Here is an 11,417-nt window from a genome sequence, read left to right as displayed (position 1 = left end):
TGGAGACAATGATTAAAAAAATTAAATCAAAAAGAAATGCCTGCAAGAGGTTCTCTTGGCTTGCAAAACTGAAGTCCCAATAAAAGTACCATAAATATCTAATTTTACAGGCCATATGCACTCTATCAACAATAGAGAGAGAAAATAGATAGTGATTTGTTGAGAGCGCTGTGATGGAGAGGCGTGGCAGAAAGAGCCCTGAATGTCACCAGTAGTAGAAATGAAGGTATGGAGCAATGCTGATTGGTGTCCATCAACACCATTCAGAACAGGGAGTAAGAGGGCAACCCGTGCCCATGTCAGGCCATAGAACTCTGACGTTTCAGTGGAGATGGGAAAACTCCAGGATCCATGAACGCCAAGCAGCAGCTCCTCTCGGCTCCTCCTTCTCAGACACCAGCATCCAAGAAAAGCCCATGGGGCTCCCACCTTACTGCATCATTTCATAATCTCTACGTAGGGAGCTGGTGCTCCCAGCTTCTGCTCAGCCCAGACACCTACACACGATGGGAACCACCCCAGCCTTGTAGAGCCCCACAGGATCCCATGAGGAGCTGCAGGAAGCACGAAGCTTTGTCCAGCTGCTGCAGGAGGGTGTGTGGGGCTCCAGCCCTGCAGCACTGCAGCTGAACCTGCACTGAGCATGTGCTGCTGCTCCCTCAGCTTCTGCACTAGCAGGCACAATCCTGGCCAGCAAAAAAAGAAGGTGGGAGGCAGTGCTGAGTGCTGGGCCAGGGGAAAGCGAGCCCTGTTTCTTATCATTCCAGCAATTTGTTTGAACAAACCCAAGAAAATCTTCCCAAGGGGGAATCAGCCCCTGGGCACCAGCTGCAGACAATTGCAGCTGCTCTCCCTGCAGCGTGGATTAGCTTTGGCTGGGGATAATGAAGAGAGAAAACAAGATTTTTTTCCCCCTTATTTTAAGGAACAGCTTGCCTTTTTTTCTCCACTTTTCCAGGCTGTTCCTGCTATGGAGACAGCAGCTGGTGGGAAGCTGCTCACTGCAATGCTGGGCGAGGCTCAGCCTTGCTCTCCTCCTGCCACAGCCCTGCCTTTCAACCCCCTGACATCACTTCTGTGCTTGCAGAGAGCTACAAAACCACGGTTTTGTGAAGCACACACTTCTGCACGATCCAAAGTCTGCCCTGACGGTAAAACTGCATCTTCCAGCAGGTGAAATGTGCCACGGGCATGGGGCTGGGAAAGCAAGAATGCACCAAATGGGGGATGCATCCAGCACCTTGCCTGTGCTGAGTTTGCTGCGCCCTTGGTGTCATGGCCGAGCGGTCTGCTGTGTCCCCCTCAGTGGCTCCATGTCCTCTTCCCAGCTGCAAACATCCCCAGCCCCATCATAGGGTGGGAACAGCTGGGGGGCACCTCCCAGCACGCCCTGACACAGGAGCACTTGCACGAATGCATGGAATGGCTGAAGATTTCCGACCACTCGGACACCTTTTGATGTGCTGCTTCCCCACCTACAGCTGCATGCAAAGCTCACCGCACCTCACCCACCCCACAAAACCTCCCATCTTTCCATCCCTTTCAAAAGGAGAAAAGAACAGAGAACGCTTAGAAGGACCCAGCAAAGGGCAGGGGAAGAGGCAGGGGTGCTGCCTGCTGCCTTCTGCCTGCTTCTCTGCCACAGAGGGGGCACAAAGCACTCCCCACATTTCCTTTTTGTCTTCCCTTCCTATTCAGTCCCACACCCCAGCCCTGCATGTTTCAGCTTCACCCATCCAAGCCCCTCTTTATGCACTGTGTTTTCTCCAGAAACTTCTATGTATTTTTTTTTTTAAGGGAAAAGAGAAAGACCCTCTGAACACACCCACTGTCCGCTGTATCAATGCAGGATTTTCTTCTCTGCCCAACCTCCAGCCATTTCAATTCCTGCTCTCCGGCTCAAAGGGACGAGGATCATTTTTAGGGGGAGCAGAGCCCACCCAGAGCCCCAGTGCTGCTGCAGGAGGAGGGAGGGAGGGAAGGAGGGGGGCTGCCCTGCAGCACTGCTTCACCAGCGCCATCAGAGGACCGCTCCCCTGGAGCATCTCCTGATGAAAGAAACACAGGGTGGGGAGCTGGGAGATCGCACAGCAGCGCACCCAGGTTGGGTTTAGGCTTTTTTTTTTAAGGCATTTTTAATTCTCCACGTCTTTCTTTCCAATATCCATTTAACCAATATCCATTTAAGCAATCTGCACACAACCCAATTGTAGGGAAGCGCCATTTGGCATTTCTCTGCATCCAGCTACACCCCATGCACGTTTATTAAAGGGAATAAAAAGAAAGCTGCATCACACTGCAGAAATAGCCATGAATTGGCAAGCAGCGCCGTCGGATGGTGCAACATAGCAGCAGCCATAGCATAAATAGGCACATTCATCACGGGTGGATCGCTATTAAAATCCAAGGAGCACCCACTGCCTCGCACCAGGGGGTGTGTGCTGGGCGGTGGGGAACAATGCATCCTAAGCAGCACAGGCGAAGGGAAAAAAAAAAACAACCAATAATCCAAAAACCTCCATATATATCTATATATATGTTTATAAAGAGAAGGGTAACGAGCAGCCCTACCTGAGACGGTGCTGGCCATGCTGCCGGGTACGGGGAGGCGAGGTCGGAGCGGAGCGCCCGCAGAGCGGGGATGGAGCGGAGGGACGGGCGGGTCCGCGGCGGCGGCAATGAGCGGCTCCGGCTCCTCCGGGCGGCTTTGACGGCGGTCCCTCCCCGTCCGCCCGCTGCCAGAACTGCGGAGCCGGGAGGAGGGGGGTGATGGGGAGGGGGGGGGGCGGTGTGGGTGGTTGGGGGGCAGACACACCCAGCTCCGGCAAAAGATGGGCTTCTCCCCTGCCTGCCTTTCTCGTCTGCTGCTCTGCTTCCCTTTTATCCGTTGAAAGCAAAACCGAGCAGTTTTTTGTTTTTTTAATTCTCTTTGTTATCTTTATTATTTGCATCTTTTCTCATTTCCTTTCGTTTCATCTCATTCCATTCGTTTCATACTTATGTATGTATTTTAATGAAATGGATGGAGCGGCTCTGAGCTCTGCTCATGAAGAGGATGGAGCTCCCAGCCGGAGCCCAAACCCTGCCGCATTCTCAGCCAAACAGGCAGGGAGGTGGGGGTTCCTGATGGGCTCAGTGCTTTTAGGCACAGTTTGTGCACCAGGGCACCAAAGGGGCTGCAGTTAGGGGTGAAAGTGTTGTAAAAGTAGATGCAGAAGAGCAGAACAGAGCCTTCCGAATCCAGCGGAACTCTGCTGTCTCTATATACGCTTGCATTCATTATTATTATTTCTCAGGCATCGGGACATCTTTTCTTCTTCTTCCTTTTCCATTTTCCACCATTTCCCCCTTTGTTTCTTCTCCTAGAGGCCAGCACACCTGTGCTTTTGCAGCACGTCCCCCAGCCACGCTCAGGACCACAGAAGCACCACATTTTCCCTCAGCTGGGCTTTGCACAGAGCCCTGCAGCCCCCTGCACAGCCCCCGGCCGCAGCCCCCCCAGTGCACTGCAATGCAGGCACTCCCAAGCCCCCCCCAGCAGCTGCAGGGATCCATGGGCTGCTCACGTTGCTGCAACAGAGATGGGAGCTACATGCAATGCCTGCTGAACGCACTGAAAGACTCAAAGCCCTTTCTTCCTATCCTTTCCCCCAGCCTCCGAGCGCCCCATCCCCTCAACACTGCACATCAAATGCAAAGATTTATCACAGAAACAAAAACCTTAAGTCTAATTCAGGATAATATTGGCATTATCCACAATTTTCCACTCTGTTTGGAGCAGGATTTTTTTTTTTTTTTTAATCCCAAGTGGACAATTAACTGCTACCTGCATCTATTCGAGGCTTATTTCCCAGCTGTAAACCCCCTGCTTTTTCCTTCGGCTGAATTTCTATGACTTTATAGGTCATCCTGAGGGCTGCAGGCTGAAGTCTCCTATGGTTCATGAGTCCATTTCCCCATTAGCAGGTAAAGACAGCTATCCCAAGCTCACCAAGACTGGAATTCTCCCACTCCATTCAGCGTCAGCTCTGGCTTTGATTCACCCAGGAGGTCAAACAGGGTCTGCCTACCCCTTGCAATGTTCTGAAGCTTCCAGACATCAATCGCATGAGTTTTCTTCCTTTTATTTAGAAAAAGGCACAGAACACTTCCAAGGCACATGTCCCATTGGAGCAAGTGGTTATGCCACACAGCATACACTTCAGCTCCAGTACTGATGGCACTTCCCAGATGACCTGACACATCCATTCAATATAATTAATGCTGGATCCATCTCTTACACTGGGTGATCGTTCTTCCTTATTTTAAATGTCTTTACAAGTTCTATTTTTCCATGGTGCTGCAATACAGGGCAATAACACATTGCCTGGCAATAGCATGAGACCTACCTGCCCTGTTTGCAGTCTCAAGCTGGGAGAAGCTGCCTCAGTTGGCATGAAATAATAAATGTTCCACACTGGGCAGCCATCAGCCCCTTGCAATTGTTAACTAATACAAGAAATCCACGACAACATCAGCTCTAAATCAAGAAGATATTTCCTTGAAGGCAAGGAAACAACGGGGTTATTCTGATGTTTCCTCTTCATAACCATTGTGCACTTGAGAAATGAGGCCACGTTGTACAGAGGGACGGGGTCGGGGAGAAGGGTTGTGCTACTTCAGTCACGTAAAGGTGCAAAGCAAGCTGCGGATTCAGGTCACCTCTGGGTGCTCAGCTGCAACTGCAGCACACATACAGAAGTTAGCAGCACAAAGCTGGAGGGCTGAGCACCCACAGATGAGAAAGGGCAAATTCGGAGCATGTGAAGATGCAAGCTCTGGTCCGGTGATTGCTGTACAGCTTTAATCCCATCTGTGTATTAATGCTGTACAAAGCATTAATCCCACCTGCTTCAGCTTCTTCATCTGTAAAATGGGTGTTTACTTATTTTTCTAATGACAGAATGACTGTGTGAAAAGTCTGAGTGTGTCAAAGAGGAAAGCTGTTGTTCTTCTGTTACCCAACAGGGAAAAGACATCAAGGCTCTGGGTTACCTGGATTCAAAAGAACCGAACAATTATGTGGCCAAAGAAAAGTTTTAGATGGTTGCTATGGGAGCCATCACACATGCTCAGAAAGACAATGAATGGCAACCTAATCATCTCCTGTATGAAAGGAGAAAAATATCCTTCCTACAAACAGCAGCAATTTCACAGGCAGTTGATGCTGCTCTTTGAAGTCTCCTCCCATTCTTCAAGATTCTCACTTGACTGGGAAGAGAAATCCCGCATAGGTGGCCTGTGAGCAAAACTACAGGTGGTGCATCTCGTACTTCTGCTCTGCACAAGCCTTCTGCTGGCACGAGGCCCTGCAGTTCCCTTCAGTCGCCCTCACACCCCCTTCCCTGTGAAGTTTGAGAATCGTCTTTTTTAAGGTTTCTCCTTTGTGTGTTTCTCCCCTCGAAGGCACCGCTTCAAACGAAAAATGGTTCATCCAAAAATCAACACCCACCGACCCGAGCGCGCAGTGAGGAAAACTCAGCTGGCTGCACGTCTTCCTGTCTTGGTTTATCATCTAACAAGTGTTAGATAGGGACTGGGCCGCCAAGTAACCGTGCTGATCTGTTTTGTTCTTCAAAACCTTCCTATCCTCTCTCTTTCTTCCTCTTCAAAGTTTTGCCTTGAAAGAACAAAGGGAGCCGGGAACCAGAACGGAAGTCCAGGCATAAGACAAATTCTTGTGCTTACTGTGTTTGTGTCACAACATAAAACAGATGTCCCAGCTTCAGTGAACCCCCACAGTTCTTCAGCAACTTTCCTGAGAAACAAATCCCCCCCTTGAGAGATTTTGCTCTCTGATTTTAGAATACTCAGGTGCAGCAATGAGAGGCTCGCCAATGCTGGCACTGCAGAGTTGGTCAAGTAAGGTAAATGGTGCAGAGACCCAATCCTCCAGAAGGATAAGGAGCCCTCAGCCAGTGCTGACTCACACGGCCCGGACAACAGCGCTGCTGACTCACACTCCTTTTTTGGGTTTGGTAGCCTTCCAGCTCTTCTCTAAAAGTAACATTGCTTCAATCAACACTACCTAAATAACCCTAAAAATAATCTGATTTGATATAGTGCTGCTGTTATTCTTCTTCGGTGTAGGAAAGTTATAATCACAGAAAATTCCACGTATTTGTGATCATTTTTAAACCTTTATTCTCCATTATAAACTTACTGCTCGCTCTCACGGTGTTTCAGTTTTGATAAGTCATTTCTTTTGCAGCATACTCTTGCACGATGAATATCGAGTTAGAGCTCTCTGGCACACTCAGAAACAGGTGCAAAATAAATTGTTACATTTTGTGTGGAGCACCACAAAGCACAGAAGGAATAACTCAGATCTCTCCAACCCATTAGCTGCAGTTAAAGACAGTTTACAAGCCAGGCAAGTTCAGCTCAAGGAGTTTGAAGACTGGCAAGCAAAATAGCCACAGAAGTAAACTCCCCTAGCTGAACACAGAATATACCAGAAGTTTGAGATCAGGTTATACAACAGACTCACATTTAACGTCTGTTAAGTATTTGAACACCTCTACATACAAACGTTACCCCTTGCAGTCTGCTAGGAGATATTTGAAAAGATACAGTAAATTAAACCACATCCTGTTCTGCATCTTCACAGCAACTGTCTAACAGCGTGGGATGCTGCAACAACGCAGGGAGATGCATCTGAAACATTTTTTTCCTCCTCATGTAAGCACTTAAAATACAGCTCAGTGAAATTTGGGGATCCAGGTAAACCACACCTGCCCATTTATTACAAGAGCTGCACAGTTTGCTGGAATCTTACACACAGAGATCCCAGCTCAGGGCTGGTTGTGGCACATAAGGTTTGAGGGGCTGCAGCCTCCAGGCAGCTCCTGGCCATGTGCATCAGTGACAGGAGGCTGAAGGCAGGCAGAAGGGAAGCAAAAGAACAAAGGAGCAGCACATTCACCCTTAGCAAGACACCTGCCAAAATTCACTACTGTTCTTACTGCAGAAGCCATGAGGCCCAACAAAATGAAAGAGACAATTCCTTTATCTATGGGGCAGGCTGACTCCACAGCAAACCCCATGCTACGTGGCTGGTCTGTGCAAGGTCCAGATGTGCAGGGCAAAAAGCAGCCCCAGAGAGAAACCTCAGCCATCCCCATCACGCTGAGCCCATAACAAGGCGAGGAGCTGCTCCAGCCACTACCGACACACTGGAGGGGCACAGCCCAGGGGGCACAGGCTGAGAAAAGCGGCTTCTAGGCCCCTTTTAGCGACCGACCTGCTGTCTCCCAGGGCCTGAACCGCACGGTGGCTGAGCAGGGAGGAGAAGCCCCTCTCAGGTTCAGGCCCTGCTGCCCTCGAGGACCAAACCACCATTAGGGCTCGGCTCCTCCCAGCCCGCGGCTCCCAGGGCCTCCACAACAGATCACAGGAGACGCACAGAACCTCCAACCCCACTCGCTCGCCCCTGGTCCAGCCGGGACTCAACGCGGCCTGCTTAAAGCCCTGCCGCGGCCTGCACAGGCCTCGTTTCCTGGGCAACGCCGGAAGTCTCGCGAGAGCGTGCGCCGGAAGTTACGCCACGCGAGTGGGGCGGGGTGGGCGCGTGACACGGAGCGGGGATTCCGAACGGCGGAGCGGGAGGTGGGGGGAGCAGCGATACTGCGAGAGGGGTCCGGACGGGAGGGGAGGCGGGTTGGGACGGCCTTGAACCGGCCTTGAACCGGCCTTGAACCGGCCTTGAACCGCCATTCCACGTCGGTCTCTGGGTTCTTACCGACTGCTAACGGCGCGCTCCGTTGCAGGGATCGGTCGGCAGCGATGCCCAGGATCACGCTGAGGGGTGTGACGGTGGATTTCCCTTTCCAGCCCTACGAGTGCCAGGAGACGTACATGGCCAAAGTGCTCGAGTGTCTGCAGACGGTGAGACCGCCGAGCGCAGCCCCGCCGTGCCCGCCGCCCGCGTCCCTCGGTGCCGCATCCCCACGGCTCCAGGGATGGTGAACCCCCGCCCCCCCTTTGCGAGAGGAAATGTCTCCAAATGCCCAACCTCACCCTCCCCTGGTGCGCCGTGAGGCCATCGCCTCTCATCCTGTTGTGTTATCTGGGAGCAGAGGCTTTTTAGATGAGATGTTGTGCGTTGTGGTTCCTCTTACTCTGGGCTTTAGACTGAGCACGCTAAGTTGGTTAGAGGGTCCTCCAGGTCATGCTTTCAGAATCATAGAATCACAAGGTTGGAAACGACCTGCAAGACCATCTGGTCCAACCACCCTCCCATTAGCACTGCTACCACAAGCACTAAACCAAATCTCATAGCTCCTCATCCAGATGCCTCTTGAACACTGCCAGGGATGGCGACTCCACCACCTCCCTGTGCAGCCATTCCAGTGCCTGACCACTCTCTGAGAGAAGAAGTTCTTCCTTATGTCTAACCTAAACCTCTGGTACAACTTGTGGTCATTTCCTCAGGTCCTGTTTGTTGCCTGGGAGAAGAGGCTGACCCCCTCCTCATCACAACCTCCCATCAGGAAGTTGTGGAGAGCAATGAGGTCTCCTCTGAACTTCCTCTTCTCCAGACTAAACAATCCCAGTTTATAAACTTTTATATTGATACATATTTTTCTGTTGTATGAGAAAGCACAACTATGCAGTTGTTCTAGCTGAACCTCTAAATTACCCATTTTTCCCTTATTCCTTTTATTTCTCTTCAATAAAGAAAGTAAACGGCATTCTAGAGAGCCCTACAGGAACAGGAAAGACCCTATGCCTGCTCTGTTCCACTCTGGCCTGGAGGGAACATTTTAAAGATACCATCTCAGCCCGCAAAATTGCACAGCGTATGAATGGAGTCGAACTCTTCCCTGACAGACCCATGTCTTCCTGGGGCAATGCTGCCACAGATGGTGACATCCCAAGTGAGTTCTTTGATTTTTATACTCAGTGGGAGTGATGCAGGAATGTTAATGAACACTTGCTTTTATTTATGTATTTTTAATTTTTTTTTTTTAGAGTATTAAAAGTGCACTTAGCTTGTTTTTATGTGTGTGAGTACTTGTGTGACAAAATCTTGCTGTCTCTACAAGGCAAATCATTGCCATAGCACCAGCTGGGAAAGGAAACTAATAACATCCCATGTTCTTCTTGTTGTGCTAATAGTGGTTTTCTGCTCTTTTTTCCCCCTGTTTGACAGCGTATTACACAGACATTCCTAAAATAATTTATGCATCCAGAACTCACTCTCAGCTTACGCAGGTCATTAACGAATTAAAGAACACAGTCTACAGGTAAATATGATTTAGGATGGTGCTCCTATTTAAAGAAAAGGTGGAGGAAAATACTGTTCTAGTTGCTGTCTGAATTTATGTCTGTATAAATGTATGAAGGTATAGAAAACTGATACTCACTGAAATCTAGTTCTGTTAATGTGCATGTGCACAACCTGGAGTTCTTCATTGTTGTTTTTTTTTTCCTTCACTTGTAGAATTTCCTGAATTCAGTCTGGTTTAGGTTCTTTATTTCACACATTTATTTCACACAAATTCCTTGCTTTACTTCTTGTCATAATCTTATTCATGTAAGAATGGCAGCTGCCTCTCGAGAAGCTTGCAGTAGGTGGCAGCCCCAGCTTATCTGGCTGATCTGTCATAACAAAACCCAGATTTTCTACAGCATGATGTAAGCTGCTACTCATTACCTCCCACTGTTCTTGGGAGAAGTGTAGTACTAAGAAGTGTATCTGTGGCTGCTGTAAACAGACTAACTCCTTGGTTATGATTCTGACCTTTTTATGCTCATCCATTTCTCATGAACTTCTCATTATTTGAGATATTAAGCCCCACATAGGTTTGTTCAACTGTGTTCTTTCTTGCTGTATTTTTAACACCAGGTTTGTATATTCTGTTTGACCAGGCCAAAGATATGTGTTTTGGGTTCCAGAGAGCAGCTTTGCATCAATCCTGAAGTGAAACGACAGGAGAGTAACCACATGCAGGTGAGAACAGAGCCTTGAAAATGTGTAACAAGAACATGCCAGGCTGTTCTTTATTTTGACATAAAATATGTAGTTCTTAAGCTTGACGTTTATCAGTGCTTTATCACTGGAGGCTGATACTCATTTTTTTTCATGAGTTTTGTGGAACTTGCCATATCTATTTTAGTGCAAAATTTAATTTGGCATTTTTGGTAGCATTTTCCATTGAAGGAGGTTGTGATTGCACAGAACATGAGGGGCGATTAATAGTTTGCAGTTTATTCGGGTCTGCACTTCAGTGTTTTTCAATGGCAACAACCATTTAAAAATAAGGCTTCACGTGATTGCTTTACCTGTGATGTTTATGAGTGATGTCAAAGACTGTAGTAGTAAAATATAAGCAAATTTCCTCCAAACATGTGAGTTCTGTGCCACTCACACACACAGTGTAACCTCTGGGGAACAGAAGGATGCCTGATTTTGAAACTGGAGAACCCTGGCCTGTGTTTATTCATTAGGTGGCATTATGGATAGTGGATAACTCTTGATCTCTTAGCTCACTTCACAGTGCTTGACAAGCTGTGCTAAAAAGGGCTTTATTTTGCAGATCTATATGTGCCGAAAGAAAGTGATGGCTCGTGCTTGTCATTTCTACAACAATGTGGAAGGTAAGCTTGGCCGTGGAAATAAAGCCCCATTTGTTGGAGTTGTCTGCTAGGCAGGTGGAGAAGTCTGAAAGAGCAGGCAGAGTCTCTGTGTGCATTTGTATGTGGTGTGCATATATATGTGTGTGTGTGCTGTGCTCTGCATTCATGTTTTTTGAGACCAAAATGTTAAGAAGTGGATGAGTGTGATGACCAGGATAGCAGGTGGGGCACCTTCACTTAAGCCTCTAGTTGTAATGTTATAACTGTTCACAGAGAAGTCTACAGAGAAAGGACTGATGGATTCAATCATGGATATTGAAGATTTGGTTAAAAATGGAAGCAAGCACAGGTAGATGTTCTCTGATCTTACTCCTCCTTACCAGAATTTTAATTCTTGCTTGAGTAGAGGCTTCCAATGTCATATGATGGGACAAACATTGCAGCTTAGTTTCAGATTTAAGAGAATTATATGACTGATTTATTGAGATAAAGTAGCCTAGCCCAGCATTTACTTCTTGCCTACGGGTTTAAAAGTGTAATGCAGCAAAGAGTAACATTCTTTCTCATTTGAATTCTTTTTTTCTTTGTTCAGCTGAGCTACATGCATCAATGGGGATATTTTCTACACTTTATTACATGTGTTGCATGGATAGAGCTATTTGCCTGAAAATCAAACACGTCAGTTCCAATTCATTAGGAAATTGACTAGAAACCACTGAGAGCATGAAACACAGTACATGAATGATGAATGCACTCTTAATATTTCTGCAACTATGACTTTATAACCTGTGCTACTT

General features: G+C 48.0%; 1 protein-coding gene across 1 annotated transcript in view; it reads left to right on the top strand.

Annotated features, from left to right (window-relative positions):
- Positions 1 to 7,824: 7,824 nt before the first annotated feature.
- The window catches only part of RTEL1 (regulator of telomere elongation helicase 1), a gene marked incomplete at both ends in the record, with an annotated part of 36,265 nt that continues 32,672 nt past the window's right edge, over positions 7,825 to 11,417 (top strand). The window contains 6 exon segments of the mRNA XM_079543335.1: positions 7,825 to 7,926; positions 8,720 to 8,918; positions 9,194 to 9,287; positions 9,913 to 9,994; positions 10,581 to 10,641; positions 10,894 to 10,969. Of these exon segments, the coding sequence (XP_079399461.1) occupies positions 7,825 to 7,926; positions 8,720 to 8,918; positions 9,194 to 9,287; positions 9,913 to 9,994; positions 10,581 to 10,641; positions 10,894 to 10,969 (614 nt within the window).

This window comes from Tetrao urogallus (assembly GCF_951394365.1).
Source record: "Tetrao urogallus genome assembly, chromosome: 16".
Lineage (NCBI taxonomy): Eukaryota > Metazoa > Chordata > Aves > Galliformes > Phasianidae > Tetrao > Tetrao urogallus.
This window is presented reverse-complemented; position numbering and strand designations above follow the sequence as displayed.